Source organism: Theobroma cacao, chromosome 4, assembly GCF_053813885.1.
Source record: "Theobroma cacao isolate CCN51 chromosome 4, ASM5381388v1, whole genome shotgun sequence".
NCBI classification, from domain to species: domain Eukaryota; kingdom Viridiplantae; phylum Streptophyta; class Magnoliopsida; order Malvales; family Malvaceae; genus Theobroma; species Theobroma cacao.
In genome coordinates, this window is record NC_142642.1 from 36,459,997 (window position 1) to 36,476,189 (window position 16,193).

At 35.3% G+C, this 16,193-nt stretch overlaps 3 protein-coding genes across 4 annotated transcripts; all 3 read left to right on the top strand.

Annotated features, from left to right (window-relative positions):
• The first annotated feature begins 1,221 nt into the window (after positions 1-1,221).
• On the top strand, positions 1,222-4,005 carry LOC18602889 (uncharacterized). Its single transcript, XM_007034538.3, has 2 exons — positions 1,222-1,363; positions 1,638-4,005. Exon 2 carries the CDS (start codon positions 1,638-1,640, stop codon positions 3,516-3,518), a length of 1,881 nt encoding a protein of 626 aa, XP_007034600.3. The 5' UTR covers positions 1,222-1,363; the 3' UTR covers positions 3,519-4,005.
• A 1,190-nt stretch (positions 4,006-5,195) lies between these two features.
• On the top strand, positions 5,196-11,265 carry LOC18602890 (SNARE associated Golgi protein family). 2 transcript variants are annotated; one of them, XM_007034540.3, is made up of 9 exons: positions 5,196-5,634; positions 6,360-6,421; positions 6,928-6,982; positions 7,824-7,922; positions 8,124-8,210; positions 9,282-9,398; positions 9,530-9,622; positions 9,876-9,906; positions 10,354-10,674. In XM_007034540.3, exons 1-9 carry the CDS (start codon positions 5,539-5,541, stop codon positions 10,443-10,445), a joined length of 732 nt encoding a protein of 243 aa, XP_007034602.3. In that variant the 5' UTR covers positions 5,196-5,538; the 3' UTR covers positions 10,446-10,674. The 2 variants fall into 2 exon arrangements, with proteins under 2 accessions (XP_007034602.3, XP_017975055.2); XM_018119566.2 differs by lacking the exon at positions 10,354-10,674 and adding an exon at positions 10,863-11,265 and having other exon boundaries at positions 5,204-5,634.
• Positions 11,266-12,616: 1,351 nt separating this feature from the next.
• LOC18602891 (RING zinc finger protein) lies at positions 12,617-13,417 on the top strand. The gene has a single exon (XM_007034541.3). The coding sequence runs from the start codon at positions 12,669-12,671 to the stop codon at positions 13,170-13,172; it is 504 nt and encodes a 167-aa protein (XP_007034603.1). The 5' UTR covers positions 12,617-12,668; the 3' UTR covers positions 13,173-13,417.
• Positions 13,418-16,193: the final 2,776 nt, after the last annotated feature.

The window sequence follows — 16,193 nt, forward strand, 5'->3', positions numbered from 1 at the left end:
ACAAAATTTTGATGGGGTCAAATATAGTTTAAATAGTCAAATACATGTGTAAATTGTAATGCATGCAACACCATTTGCTTTTTCATTCCAAAGCAATGGAAATATTTATACCACAACCATAATCACATTTTGACTTTTCATTATCATTATCATTATTATTATTACAGTTATTAAACTTAAATGGTGTGGGCCTTCACTGCTTCCATGATGCATCTTCTTTCTTCCTCTCCTTTTCCTTCTTTTTGACGAGTCATGCACGTCAACATGCAAGGTTATTTGTTCTTCGATGACAAATTATAATCACAATATCACATAATCTATTTATGAAAAAAATATATATATATATATATAATACAACAAATTAATGCAAAATTAGACTAATTTATATATGATAAGACTTGAGTAATGTGCATTCATTTCCTTAATTTTTTTCAAATGAAAATAAAGTGATGTGCGTCTCAAGTTGATTGAAAATCTAAAACATCCCCCGACCAGTAGGACCAAAAACTATTATCCTTCCAAATAAAAAGAAATGTGCCCTTTATTTTCCTTCACAAAATAAAAAAGACATAAAAATATTGTAGATTTGGAGTACCCATGTTGTCCTCCAATCAAGATCCACATAATTTCACATGGATCCAATCCGTAGATACTGTTTGTAAAGACAGCCCTTTTGTCCTTTTTTTTGTATGTCCCAACATCTAATGTGAACCTACAATTTCGAACCCAAAAAAAAAAAAACCATTATCCCTCCAAAAAACATTAATAATGCCCCCAATTGACATTAATGCCCTCCGCGCCCAGTCACCGACGCGATTCCCAATTAAGGCCCGTGAGCTGTGTCGGTGCCGTATAGCCGGGCGTTTCGAGATTGGTGTACGTCACTGTCATTCGAGAGTAACACAAGGGTATTATCGTCAACATGATTTTTTTGATAAATCGACATTGTTGTTATTATAACTTTAATAATAGTACTACTGCTGACAAATGTCTTTACAAACTCCTAACCAAAATTCTTTGTTACAAGAGAAGTTTGATGCGTTGGGGGGATCCCAATGAAACCAAACTGATTGTGAGAACGGAAGAAATACTGGTAAACAAATTATTTAAAAAAAGTAAAAAATAAATAGAAAAGAAAGCAAAGTTGTGGTAAATCTAGGACATGCCTTGGATTGTTCTCTTTATATAGATTCTGGAAACCAGGGAATTCTCTTTGATTGCATAAGCCATCTGTCAAAGCCAAAGCATGCTTTTTGTAAAGCCATAAAGGGGAGCCAATATTTTTGCATTAGAAGAACTTGAGCAAAAAGAAAAGAAAACCAGCTCCTGAAGCAGATTCTTCTTCTACATTGAAGCATATTCAGTAAGTGCATAACAGCTCTCGAAATTTTTTTTTGCCCTTTTGGCTAGTATTATATATTTTTCCTCGATAAAACAAAAAAGTTTTGTGCTTTAAAAACCTTTTTCTTGGAATGTACTATGCCGTCAAATTATCTTCTTTTCTTGATTGTTGAGTATTTTTGACAAAAAAAAAAGGGTTCTATTTTTCTTGCTTCGTTGGTTAAACAGGAGGCTTTGTCTTTCTGGGTTGTTTACTCTAGGTTGTTGGTTTTTGGTGGTTTGTCTTTTTTTTGCAGATGCCGGAGAAAGGAGGTAGCTTTCTTCCACCACCATCCAGTGCATGGTTGCTTCGTTCGAGTCCATTGCATCAATGGCGTTTTGGCTTGTTAACAGCTTTGGTTTTTGTTGGTATGGTGGTCGTTTGGAGCATAGATGGTTGCACTGTAAAGAACTTTATCCAGTCTTGGCAGTTTAAACAAGATTACATTACCATGAAAGTTAACTCCTTGGCTAATCTCAACCACCCGTACCAAAATCCAACACATTCTTTACGAAATCTTACTGTAAATCCCACTTTAAACACTAGCCGTTTCCCAATTTATAGTATAAACTCTAGTGTTTTTCCTCTTAATTCATCCCTGGAAAGCAAAAATGTTACCCAGATTAGTTCAAGGGAAATGGCAAATTTTTCCAGTGTTGAAAACTCTGATGAGAATTTGACCACGTTTAAGGATTCGTCAAGTTTGAAATGGGTTTCCGCTGAGCTGGAGCAGAACTATACATCAAATCTGTTAGCTAGATGGTTGGCTCCCGGAGGAGAGCCGTGTAAGGATTCTCAGACTGTGGAAATCAAGATTCCTGGTTTGGATGGAGAGAGTTTGGTGGAGTTATCAGCTGGTGAAATCCATGAATTTATGTTTCAAGCGGTTGATGAGTCTGGGAATGCTCGTTGTTTAGGTGGGGATTACTTTGAGGCTGATCTTTCAGGAGAGTCATGGAAATCTAGGCCTCCGGTGAAAGATTTTGGCAACGGGTCTTACTCGGTTTCTCTTCAGGTTCATCCTGATTTTGCTGGTGAATATAATCTCACTGTTATTTTGCTTTTTAGACATTTTCAAGGTCTTAAATTTTCACCTGCAAGGTTTGCTTATGACAGACAGTTACGCCATATAGGGATCAGGTTTTATAGGACTAAAGCTCGATTGACAGAGCTGCCAAGTTGTCAAAAATCTGATTTTAGTAAAGATGTTTGGTCTGGGAGGTGGACAAGACATGGAAAGAATGATGATTGCCAAATTAGTAATGATGGTAGATATCGGTGCCTAGCCGCAGATTTTCCATGTCAAAATCCATGGTGTAATGGTTCATTAGGATTGTTAGAGAGTAATGGTTGGGTATACTCAAGCCATTGTTCGTTTCAGTTGTTTCTGGCTGATTCTGCTTGGAATTGCTTAAAGAATAGATGGATTTTCTTCTGGGGTGATTCGAATCATGTGGACACTATTAGGAATATGCTTAATTTTGTCCTGGGTTTGCCTGAGATAAAATCAGTACCCAGAAGGTTCGACATGAATTTTTCAAACCCAAAAGATCCCTCTCAGACAGTTCGGATCACTAGCATTTTCAATGGTCACTGGAATGGGACTCAGAATTACTTGGGTTTGGATTCTTTGAAAGATGAAGGGTTTAGGAATTTGTTAAAGAAGTACTTCTCAGAGGACACTGTCCCAGACACTATCATCATGAACTCTGGCTTACATGATGGTGTTCATTGGTCCACTATAAGAGCATTTTCTCATGGGGCAGAGTATGCAGCAACATTTTGGAAAGAAGTTATGGATTCGGTGAGGCAGAGAGGGTTAGTAGTGCCACAAATCATTTTCCGGAACACAATTGCTACTGGTGGATATGCACGATCACTGGCATTTAATCCTAATAAGATTGAGGCATTTAATGGGGTTCTTTTAGAGAAATTGAGGCGAGCTGGGCTTGTTTCTGGTGTGATTGATAACTTTGATATGACTTTTCCGTGGCATTTTGACAACAGGTGCAACGATGGGGTGCATTATGGCAGGGCTCCGCTAAAGATGAAATGGAGAGATGGTGAGGTTGGACACCAGTATTTCGTTGATCTCATGTTATGTCATGTGTTGCTTAATGTTCTATGTGCAAGATAGCAGAGCAAGTGATAGGAGGTTTACTGGATGTTTTCTGGGTGGAGAGCCCTCGGAAAGTGGCATCTGTGACACCTTAGAGTCATGGAAATTGTAGGCAGTGCTAGACTGCAGGTAGAGACGGCTTAGGTTGTGCTTGGAGGCAAATTCTCGAGGCAGTGCGTTCCACACACTTCGGTTCATATTGGTCATTCGAGTATAGTCGGTATTCTTTATTTGTTTATTGATTTATTACTATATATAGATGTTTTCTTATATTGAGTTCCTTCACTTGTACATCAGTAGAAGCCCTTGAGTTTCAAGGACTGATTTTTGTATATTGATTATCATACGGAATTGTAGTCGTTGCTCATGTCTGGTAAAGTTGGAACATGAAATGCATCCAAGTGGAAATGAGGTTCACTAGTCGCTAGGCATCGTGATTGTAAGGCCGTGTTTGTAACTTTGGAAATTCAGCTTTGCTTTATGTAGAAATTGTGATTTCATGGCATCGTTTGGCCACAATCTGCTGCATTAGCCATCTATAGGTTCATAATGTTGAATATCTAGAGATTGTGGAACTTGTATCTGAATTCGAGTGCAACTAAAAGTAAACATTGTGAATTCAAAATGTTCCTCTGCTGTCAGAGAAATAAGTTGAACTGTTGGACAATTTTCATGGATTCATTCTGAAACTGTCATCAACTTAATCCAAAGAATATACAATAACAAGCTTTGGGTATTTATCCTTCCATTCAACTTTGACATAATTTTTGGTGGGTTCAATCATTTGGGGAAAGTGTCTTTCTTTGTCTTCCCTCTCTACCCTTTTTTGATACAAGTGAAAGTTAAACTTTGAAGCATGCATTATGATGACTAGCTGCTAGCATATGCAGTAGATGAACTAACTTGGTTATCTTGACAGATACATTTAAAGCTTTAGTTTGAAATTTGATCAGTGCCATGGACCTTTCTTAAAGAACATAATGATTAATCTTGATTCTCAGCGTTTTGAACAAACTCCCTCCACCAACAGCTTCATGTTAGCAAAAATTAGATGCTTGACAAAGACCCCACTGGCCATTGCTCGTGATGGAAATTTGCCACGTTAGGCTTTCCCTAAAGCCATTGCAGATCAGTTCCGTTCTTCTGATGTATATGGATATGGACCCTTAACTGTTCCCAATTGGGGGAAAATCAGAAAAGAGGGCAACGAATGAGCTGAAAATTGGGCTTTAAGTTGGCTTGGAGTGTAGTCAGGTGGCTCCTTTTGTAGATTTCGGCTAGTGGACCAATTGAAGCCCAGTTTAAGCAGCTTTACTCAACCAGAATTAAGGCAACAGCAACTAACAACGTCATTAATTTTTTCTCTTTTTTTCTGAAGAAAGTAACAACTCCATTGTTGATGTATATCTTAATCTTTTTATGGATAGTACACTTTAATTAATTTAAGTATTTAAATTAATAATGTTTTTGGGTTTGGTAAAGTTATATTTAGCTTGATTTCTGTTATTATTAAGTTTCAAAAGATGTAAAAAATGATTGCAAAGTAAAAATCAATTTGATTGCCTGTCATTTAGTTCCTTCGTAAGTCGGATAAACTTTATCCTCCATCACACGCAATAAATTAATCCAACTTCCCATTTTTAATTACTCTTAAACAGGTAATAAAAAAGTAGTAATTAAATTACCCTCAACCAAACAAAATAATGATAAAAAAACGATGCTTCCTACACTCTTGCAAAGCCTATCCGAAATCCATATCAATTTTAACGTTTTCAATACCCAAAAATCCCAAAAAACAATTGAAATAGAAGCAATCAGACAAAAACCCAGAAATCCTTGACTGTTTGTTAGGCTAAAACCGCCAAGGCAAAACCTAAAGGAAAGCTAAATAGATTGTAGTACATTTTTGTTGTTTCTTCTAACATTTTAAAATCTGGCAACCATAGAAGGATTGAGGGCGCGTTCATCGTTGAAACAAGCGATCTTTGATATTAACAATCACGACGAAGAGTGTAGGCCTTGGCGTCGTAGGTTGTCAATGGCTTTCACCTGGGGCTCTGCTCTCAGGATCACTCTTCTTCTTCTTCTTCTAACTGCCGTTATTTTTGCTTGTTTCACCCTCCCTGTTGAAAAGGTTCGATCTTTCTAGCTATTTACACGTTTTCCTGATCTGGGTGAATTTTATTTCTCGTAATAATTGATAATTTTGCCTTTTTTTGGGGTGTTCTCGTCTGGGTTATTGTTGTTGTCTCTTTTTGATCGATAATTTTGTTTTATTTTGTCAATTTTGTGGGTTCTATTCAATCTGGGTAATTTTGTTCTCTCTTATTGATTGATGATCTTGCTTGTTTCTATGAATTTTTGTTTTTATTTATTTAATCTGGGTTTTTCTTGTTTTCACTTTTTGGTTGGTAAATTCTGGATATTTAAGTGGTTGTATTACTTGAAGATTTGAAATGTGGGGTTTTGCTAGTTCAATGAGTTACCTATGTGGCACGTTTTGGGAGCTGTCTGCATATGCTTTCCAATTTTAAATTTAGGACACGAGATCATAAATGCAAATTTGTGATTTTGTTCATAGATTTCTGGATTAATTTGCAACCAAGATTGTGCTTTTGAGCCCAATGTATTTACCTAATTGTATTCCATTGCCGAAATTACTACAAAGTGCAAAGTTGGAGTAATAGAAGGCAAGAGTTATGAAGAGAAATCCTAAATTGACTAGGGTCATGAATTCTGAGCCTCAGGGGATTCCAGTTCTCCTCAGCTTTCAAACGTTAACAATCAGTGTTTAAATTAAGCCCGGCTGTTATTTTACTACAATCTGTGTTGATGAACATAAGTTTTTTCTTTTTGCAGATTCTGAAGGATTTTTTGTTATGGGTTGATAAGGACCTTGGACCCTGGGGTCCCCTTGTCCTGTAAGTCACTCAAATCACCCCAATATCCTTTTGTTTTTAATTAGCATCTAATATTTTGTTTGCTTAATTCTTTAATGCAGATCAATTTTGTGTATTAATCATGGTAATGCATCAATCTACAAAGTTTAATTTAAGTTGTTCATTGTCATTGAGACATTGTCAAACCTGGGGGTTGAGTTGAAAGTTTTGTCCCTTTGCTTTATTCCTACAGTCTTTAGCAAAATGTTTGTGGATATCCTATTTTATGTAAATGGAAACTGCATCATCCTCTTTATGTGAAACATGGGAAGAATGCAACTGGATGTGTTCTCTATCATTGGATGAATAGAATGCCCCCTAATGAGTATTAATGTTAGCCTCTCATTGTTATGTTGAATACCTCTAAATATAAAGCTTTTGTGTGGGTAATTGCCCAGTTTGCTGGTAATTGATTAGCTGTAAATGACTTAATTCTGAAGTATTGGATTTTTTTACCTTCCAACTCATTTTTCTCAGTTGATGTGCAGGGCTGTTGCTTACATTCCTTTGACAGTCTTGGCAGTTCCAGCTTCAGTGCTTACTGTAAGCAATAAACCCCTGTTCTGATGCTTCTGTATGGCCAAATTTATCACCATTTTGTAACATCATGCAAATTTTTTTCTTCTTTATTTTGCCCTTTTAACTTACGATTGGGTTTTTCCCTCCTTGTGGGATATGGAGTAATGGTCCTGATTCTTGCATTCCTTCTTAATTGTTGTCTTGTGTGCGGTAGGCATGGATTCCATGTCAGTGGAACTTACCTTTTTCCACTGATTTTGGATGCAAAATGCATTACTAATTCCAGTCACTGCTTTGTTCAGATCATTGTGCATGGCTGTTTTTGGCAGCTGTTGGTCAGCCCTATATGCTAGAGTTAATACCTATTAATAACCTAGAATTGGCTTTCTATAGATGAGTTGGTCGCCAGGTGTAATTATCTGAAGTTGAACTGAAGGTGTTCCTTGCAACAATTAGTGTTTCATAATAGTACGAACAAACATCTAGAGTAATGATTTGGTAAACTTGGGCCCTTATTGACTTGATACTTGTTAGTAAAAGTTCTATTCTGCCTATTGGAAAATTAAAAGCATAAGAAACAACTTTTTACCCTAAGCTTTTTTTTTTTTTTTTTTTGCATAAATTGGATGAAAGTAATCTACTATTGACTTGCTTTCTTACAGTTAACGTGATATTAAATTATCCCTATAATCTTTCACTTCTTGTTTTCTTTATTTGTTTATGACCTGTCTTATTCAATTTCTTGTTGTTATGTGACATTTTTTTACTCTGCAGTGCGTAATTTTAGATTGAGACCTCCTTTTAAACATTAAATGAGAAAGGAATAAAATTTTAACCTTACAAGGTACTGTGTTTCATCTTTCAGCTTGGTGGTGGTTATCTTTTTGGATTGCCTGTGGGCTTCGTTGCGGATTCTATTGGTGCAACTGTTGGTGCAGGAGCAGCATTCCTTCTAGGCAGAACAGTATGTTTGTTAATTGATTTTCTACGAAACTTTTAAAGTTATGTCTTACTGCATTGCCGTTCATTGACAAAAGCAACTTATTGTTGTGTTGCATACCTCTTTTCACTAATCTTCATCTGTCGCCTTATGCTTACTTCCATTTTTTATTTATTTCTGGTGTGTGTCATTCAATTTGCATCTTATTATGCTGTTCTTGTACAGATTGGGAGATCATTTGTAGTTTCTAAGTTGAAAGATTATCCTCAGTTCCGGTCAGTAGCAATTGCAATACGGAGATCTGGCTTTAAGGTTTGTAGGCTTCATATTGATTTTTAAAGGATGATTGTTGGTTTATAAGCTATGTCTATCTCTGAGGCCTTGTTTTAAACACCATAGAGCATTTCTTAAATTTATATTATTTGATGGCCTTTGGCATTAATCATGCTTAATGCATTGTAATGAGTTTAGAATTGTGGTGGTATCACAACTTTATGAGTATGCTATTAGCCACATAGTGTAATTACCAAATGTGTCTTTTCCTTAGAAGTTTGAGTTGTTCGAAGGACATTGAAATCAATAAAAGAGAAATGTCTTTTTCATGCTTTTGTTGTGAGGTTTCAGATATTTAGATCAAAAAGGCCACTCATTATTTCTGTCCGTGAGAGCATGTTTGCCAACACAATGCAGTATCTTTTTGATTTTCCATGTTTTTAGGCTCATGTGTCAGTTATGCTTATCATCATCATCTCTTATACTTTTTCTTTTTCTTTCTTTCCTTTTTTTTTTTTTAAAAGGTGTTAGTCTTGTAAACTTGTGTAATATGCTATTTATACCTACTTCTACAAGGAACATATAATGTTTTGTTTAGAGATAACTATCACAGTTTTGGATTAAATTTTCTTTGTCACGTTTTATCTTTTCTTTATGGCTCTGAATTCTGACAAGATCTTATGTATATTTGGTAATCCTGATTTGACATTGTTGGTACATGTATTCTTTTAAAGTGTCCCTGGAGGAACAATAGTTCTCTTGTAAAGCATTGGTATCTATTACCAAATGTTTTCATTCATTGTACCCTTTTTGTATGGTTCTGAATTCTGGACAGATCTTATCTATGTTTGGTGATCCTAATTTGTTAACAGGAAATCCCTTGAATATTTTCTTCCAAAAATGAATTTAGTCTGGTTGACATTTAAATTTTGGTTGTTTCTGCAACAACACTGCTTATTAGTTTATATTTATTAATGTTTAATTGAAAAAACAAATAATTAACATCAGAACTCCCCCAGCCAGGCCGTGTGGCCATGTGGATTGACTGTTATATTTATTGCTCAAAATTCTTTTTTTCAGATTTCTAAGTTTTCTTCTGTTATTGGACAGATTGTTTTGCTGCTACGGCTTGTACCCTTACTTCCATTCAACGTGTTGAATTATCTGTTGTCTGTGACCCCCGTCCCGATAGGAGAATACATGCTGGCCTCATGGTTAGGGATGATGGTATTTACATCTTTATTGAACTAACACCTTCCAGTTATTCTTTCCTTTAATTTCAGCTTGCCATTTATATGTTTTTCAGTTTTTGATGGTTATACTTGGGATTTTAATATTGAGAATGGTGTTTGTTACAGCCAATAACTCTTGCTTTAGTTTATGTTGGAACAACTCTTAAGGATCTTTCTGATGTGACACATGGATGGAGTGAGTTTTCAACTGCTCGCTGGGTGAGTCATGTTATTCTCTATATGTTAGATTGTTTTTAAAATTTTTAATTTTGAATGATCTCGACTGCTGTGTGGTTTGCTGAGGTATGTTTCATTTCTTTCCTTTACACAATTAAATTTTTCTAGTTGCTTGACAGGCACCAAATGGACCTCGGTGCATTTTCACATTTACTTTTTGTGATCCTAAGTAGGACAATAAAGATGCTTTACATGCTTCATCTCATTTCTGTATTGTATTTCTTTATAAATGCAGGCATTTCTCATATCAGGCCTTGCTGTGTCTGGTAAGTTGCAGTCATTTTTGGAATGCATGCAAACAACTGAATAAGTGATATTTTGCCTCTCTCTCTCTTGCTCTTGATCTCACCTGCTTCCCCCTCGCTCCCTCTTTCTTTTTCTTAGTCTGTTTTCTTTTTTTTTTTTGAAAATTATACTCCTGCCTTCATTAACAGTTCGGGAATGGAATTCTTCCCCATCACAAGAGTACAAACAAAAGGGAGACCAATTTCTCTAGTGTATTGGTCACTATTCTCTCACAATACAGTCGAGAATACCCCGCCAATACTACTTTAACCTCCCAACATCAGGCCCTGCCCAAAAATATGCACAAAAAAATTTAAAAGACCACTCCCAGATAACACACAATAATACAAACTCTGGGAGAAATCCTGCAACAGAAGGAAAGCTATCTCTATACAATAATACAAATTCTTAAGTCTGTTTTCTTGCAGTACATCTATGTTTGAGAATCCAAAGCTTCACCATTTCAAGTGGTACTCGTAAATTTCTAAGTAATGTGATTCTGGGGGGAAATGGTGCATGAAGAAGATAGGAATATATTTCTAAGCGATGTGATTGTCATGTGTACTTTTTTTTTTAAGTCTAATATTTTGACTTTCGAGTCAAGTTGGGTTTAGTGTAATAAATTCCATGCTAAAATAGAATGTCATCATCATAATCAAATGGGACAAAGAATTAATAGAACAAGATGGTATCTTATGTGATAAGATTCATAAGAATATATTGGATGAAGAAAGATATGATCTGCTATAGATTCTTGAAGTTAAGGATTTTCTCACCTTTATTTTTTTACTGCTTTAAATTCTTGGATAAATGGTAGTCAAAAAAATGCTTCACTTAAAACTTACAGCAAACCACAGTTACGTATTTGAATTTGAATTATAATCCTCATTTATGGTTTGCAACTTTTTTGACTTTTGCATTATTCATTTTTATACAGTGGTTTTAATGGTTTGTGTGACTAAAGTTGCCAAATCAGCTCTGGAAAAAGCATTGGCTGAAAATGAGGATGTAGATAACATTGTAGGCTCGCCACAGCTGCCCATTGTGGGTGAACCACCTGTGGATCTCCACCAGCCTCTTATAATTAAGATAGACTCTGCTGAAGACACCCATGAAAAATGAAATGAAATTATTTGTAAATTCTTCCTATACCTTCTTCATAAGCTGTGCTTCACATTACGTGGGCGGTTGGTGCTGCTCACATGTGATACGTACAGATTCCCTCATTGACCAGTTTAGTTCTCGATAGAATTAGCTGATTATACAATCGAGATATTGTTGGGAATATGTCATATGAGTGTAGTTTGCATATTGAAATCAATGAAATAATTGGTTTTTTCTTTTCTTTTCTTTTACGGGGGTATGCAGTGCTTTAAGTATGCTGATTTAGTGCATGCTCAGTGCTCTCTCTCTCTCTCTCTCTCTCGCACACGCATTATTCCCTGTTAAGTCAGTCAACAAGATAAGCCATTATAGAACTAGGCAATGAACTAATCATGAATGTGGGTCATACTTGTTTTTGCGTGTGGACCTTGTGAATTGTGTCTTAAGATTTGAATCTTCCTCGATGGACGTATTAAAAGTTGAAATTGAAGGATCTAACAAGAAAGTGGCAAGATATCAGTGGATTTTTGTATTGATTTCAAGCCCTTGTTCCTCATGATTTGGCAGATGCACTTGAAAGAACTTTAAGAAATTAGAAAGCCATGGCAAAATCTTGAATTGAAACCTGTGCACATGTGGCTGCTCTGGTTTGAGCCAGCATCAAACATTTGATGTTAAAACGAATTGTTAGTTTCTTAAACTTTTCTCATTATGTAAAAAGCCTTCCTTATCCATAAGGAAACAGCAGGTAAAAATTTGGTAAGGTAAAACCGATGGTATATACCTCTCATCTTAGCTCAAATGATAGAAGTAGGGTCAGGTGTGAGTGGAGATCTTTGATTCCAATTATATTTAATTATCTTGTAAGTTTAAAAAAAAAAGGGATGATAATATGCATCAAGAGGTCTAGCATTTGGTGAACAGTAAATTCCATTGTGGGTGAGTGATTACCGCGGCCATGATTAAAAGGAAGAATGTTAAGAGATCCTGAAAGGCTGAAACCCTCACTTTGCAGACATTGTCTCTGTTCAATTATCCAAATTAGATGGTCCAACTTACCCTCTTTTTCCTATTGTCCAGCTGGATTGGTGGCACTTCTACAAATTAAAATTGGGGGGTGAACTGATTTCCAGGAAGAAAAACAAAAGGTGGTGCTTTGAGACTTGAACAGGAAAAAAATTTCAAAAGCAACTCCAATGATAAAAGATGAAGCAACATCATAACCAACCTCATCATGGTGGGTGCCATCAACTTCTTTTTCACCTTCCCAAACAAAGAAAAGCCAATTGTTGTGGAATGCTAAGTCTTTTAGTAGTTATTCTTTTACCACATCTTACCTTCCCTCTCCCCATTGTCTACTTGTGTTGAATTTTTGGGTGATAGGGGCCCTCTTATTAATTCCTTATGCGAAAGGCTTAACATGAGGGCAAAGAATAAATTCTATGGTGCAGTTCTCTGTGATGACTGTATCTTTTGGAATACAATCGGGACTGGAAATCATCATCCCCTTTTGGTGGGGCCACAAACTAAGAATCACAGCCGTTGATGCAAGAGCAAAAGGTTCGTACATTGAGACCTTTATATATAAAATCCTAAACGTAAGACTAGAAAAGTTTGTTGAACAATCTTCTATAACAGAATGCATGTAGTTTCCAAGACTCAGGTGACCAAACGTTTTGAGTCCTTCAAACGGAAAATGCCAGGGTTGGGCATTTTTCCCTTTGGTGGGTGCTTTGATGGCTGCCGGGACCATACTCAAGCATCCGGATTCGGCACCAGGATCTGGAACCTGAGTGACAGGGCTGTGGAGCTTCAAGTAAGAGTAGGATCAATACTAAAAAAAGTTCACACGCTGAAACCAGGGTCTTCAAAAAGGCTGAAATGCAAGAGCATATACAAGGCCTATATGCCTGGAAGAAGTGGCAACGGCAGCGGAGGAATGAAGAGCTTGCTGTATTACTATGATGAAACGTGCCATCCTTACATTTGGGTACATGACACCGGGGGTGATTCTTCAAGGATGGTCAAGCAGCAGTATATTAGTCTTGAAGACCTGAGGGATTGTTCTGAGATCAGAATTTTTAGAGATCACCAGAGAGGATGCATATCGGTTCGCAAGAAACCAAGGCCTGATTTTTGCTGAAACATATTTTCCTCTTTCCATTTGTAAGTCCGCAATGTCATTTGCTGTTCATGGGGATTAATGCTTGTTTTTCCACTGATCCTTTTCTTCCCTATACCCTCTTCTTTCTGATATCATCAGTTGACCCTTTCCTTGTTTCCTGTTTCGTGTATTTTAAGAATTCAAGATGCTATTGCTGTGTTACAACATATGTAACAAAAAAAAAATTATCATACAGAATGAAATTAATGATCTTGTTTTTTCTTTTCTGTAATCTTACATTTTGGGTAACACAAACTTTCTGCTACATTTGCATTATCAGCAGTGTAGAATGAAAAAAAAAAAAACAAGGAAAACCAAAGTTGTTGCATTGCCTAGCAATGGCTACCCAGCAACTAAACAATTACAAAAAGAAGTGTACTATGATTGGCTAATTAGATAACTAACATCTCCTTATTTTCAACTGCTTACCAAAAAAGTAAACACATTAGTTATGATGTATCTTTCATATAACCCACTTTCCTGCTTATTTTCCTGTTAAGTTTCACTTCTCACAGATTAACTACAAACATATGACTTGATGGTTAGACTCAGGCAAGCTGTGCATAAGAAATTGTAGGTCCAATGTTCACTCCACATTGTTGGCCTGGCAAGAACAGTACTGGAAAAGGAATCTAATTCATATAAAGTTGATTTAGAAAATAAGATAAGATATTTGTTATCAGCCTTTGTCTTCTCTGATTATGGTATGAGTGTGATTGTTTGGGTGGGAAGGAAAATAAAATTACAGGGCTGATGATGACAAATAATGACTGATCGAGAATGACAAGTTTGTGGGGGGATAATAATTGTGTTTCTCGGCCTTAATATGTCATCATCTTCATTTGAACATGTTATTTCATAATCCCAGCACTAATTAATGAACTTATTTTGTGATTATAGTTATCTTGCCTTTGAATTAATTAGCATACATATTTTTGCAATGAAAATCAGAATCAAAGAGGACTTGCACATTCATTCTCTTCAAGGGTTTAGGGTTCTTAGTTCGAGTATCATTAACATGTCTAATTGAGGATTAATGACTTTGGATTTTAATTTTATTACTAGTGTTTTTTTTTATAGAAGTTTATTAATAATTGAATAATATGGTTTTATACGAAAGAAAATATATTTTAAGATTATACTTTTATAATAATTATCATTATGTTTTCCAATTGCATACTCTTAATTAAAAACTTTGACACCATAGACATGAATACATTTTAAATTTTTCAATGACATAGGCATTTTCATAAAATTGAGTGAAAATACATATGAATTTTTATATATAAAAAAATTATTCTAGCATGAAACAAAAAAGATATAAGATAATGATCATTTTCATTATCATGTCAAATAATCTCATTTTTTAATTAAAACTATAATGATTAACAAAATTTGATTACATTAATTTTTTCTATGAAAAACACTATTTATCTCAATATTTTATCTTACTTGATGTGATTATAGTTTATTGATTTGCTTGAAATATTTCATTTATAAATTAATTGACTTACTCATAAATTGATAGACTCGACCTTTTAAGAACACAAATATTTAAGATAAAACTGGTGAAACGAGGAACATGATATTTTTTTTATAATTGCATCAATAATTCAAGATTTGATAATAACAGCATAATCAGTTGAATAACAAGGCAAAAACTCAATGAAAAACATAACCATAAAACTTATACTAATAACATATCAGATATAATCCAAACTGAATCTAGGCCTTCACAGCTCATTATAAAATTTATTTTTTTTATTAATACCAAAAATAAGCAAGCCCACAGTGAGCTTATCCCTTCCAAAATGTCTGGCACTGAACTGACGTCGTTTCCTTGCTTCTTTCATTTATATAATAATATAATATCCCGCCCTTTCTCAGGAAAATAAGAAAAAAAATCCCGATAAAGAAAATGAACAGGCAAGTTCAAGAACCCATAGCCATGGAGCTTGAACCCTATGAACATTTCGATCCCATGGATGTCAATGACTCTTATTTATTTACTCCCCTCCTTCCATCTCCTCATCCTCCCGCCAATCTTTCCATGCTTCCACCTCCTCATCCTCCCACCAATTTTCCTATAGTTCCATCTCCCAATTCTTCCGCAGAAGAAAGAGAGGTTAACATTTTTTTTATGTATTGTACAAAATTCTAACTATTGCGTTAGTTATACATGATTTGATTTTGAGTTTGTTATTAAAGATTATAGAGGGTTATTCTGGTAGAAATAGAATATGTGTTGCAATGATTGAATCGGAATACGTTAGAAGTGGTAGAGAAAAAGATTGAAGTAGTTATTGAAGCTTATGTGCTTTGGATGGTAAATGGTGAGGGATAAGAAAAAGTGGAGGAAGCTACGGGTTACAACGAACGGGAATGGTTGAATAAAAAGAATGCTTAGAAAACTTTCGAGAGAGATTTTAAGATAATCTCTGTTGAGTTTCTAATGATTTTTTATTGCCTCTCAATCTCCAAAGCTTTCATCTTTATACTAATTAAGAGTATTTTCTTAAAAGTAGTTACGAGAACACGTTCAATTATGGGAAAACGTGTTTGTCATAGAAAAGCAATTGAAAAGCTATATATGAGATATTAAAAGAATGACCATATAGTTGGGTAATAGATATAAGGTTTGGGTAATGGAGTAGCGATATTTCATAGTGTGTCATGTATATTCTTAAAGAGTAGAGAAAGAATAAGGGTAAAGCACATGTACTTCAAGAAAATGTTAAGAAGAAGTTCTCTTAACTATATTTATATTTGAGCTATCAAGTCAAGTTCTTTAAAACATCTTAAATGTGAAAGTAATTTATGAATTTTGCCACTTATTTTGAGTTACTTTCACTTTCCTCGTATAAATAGTTGTTCCATGCTTATTCTTGGAACACTCTTGGGTGCTTTCACGCTTGGAACACCTTTGGGCACTTTTGCGTTTAGAACCCCCTTAAGCGTTTCCATACTTGGAATGCCACTAAACATTTCTACGCTTGAAAC

Coding starts and splice junctions, on each gene's coding strand:
- LOC18602889 (XM_007034538.3), top strand. CDS start 1,638: ATGCCGGAGAAAGGAGGTAGCTTTCTTCCACCACCATCCAGTGCATGG.
- LOC18602890 (XM_018119566.2), top strand. CDS start 5,539: ATGGCTTTCACCTGGGGCTCTGCTCTCAGGATCACTCTTCTTCTTCTT. Junction 7,923..8,123: donor CATTCCTTCTAGGCAGAACA/GTATGTTTGTTA, acceptor GTTCTTGTACAG/ATTGGGAGATCATTTGTAGT. Junction 9,907..10,862: donor ATCAGGCCTTGCTGTGTCTG/GTAAGTTGCAGT, acceptor ATTTTTATACAG/TGGTTTTAATGGTTTGTGTG.
- LOC18602891 (XM_007034541.3), top strand. CDS start 12,669: ATGCATGTAGTTTCCAAGACTCAGGTGACCAAACGTTTTGAGTCCTTC.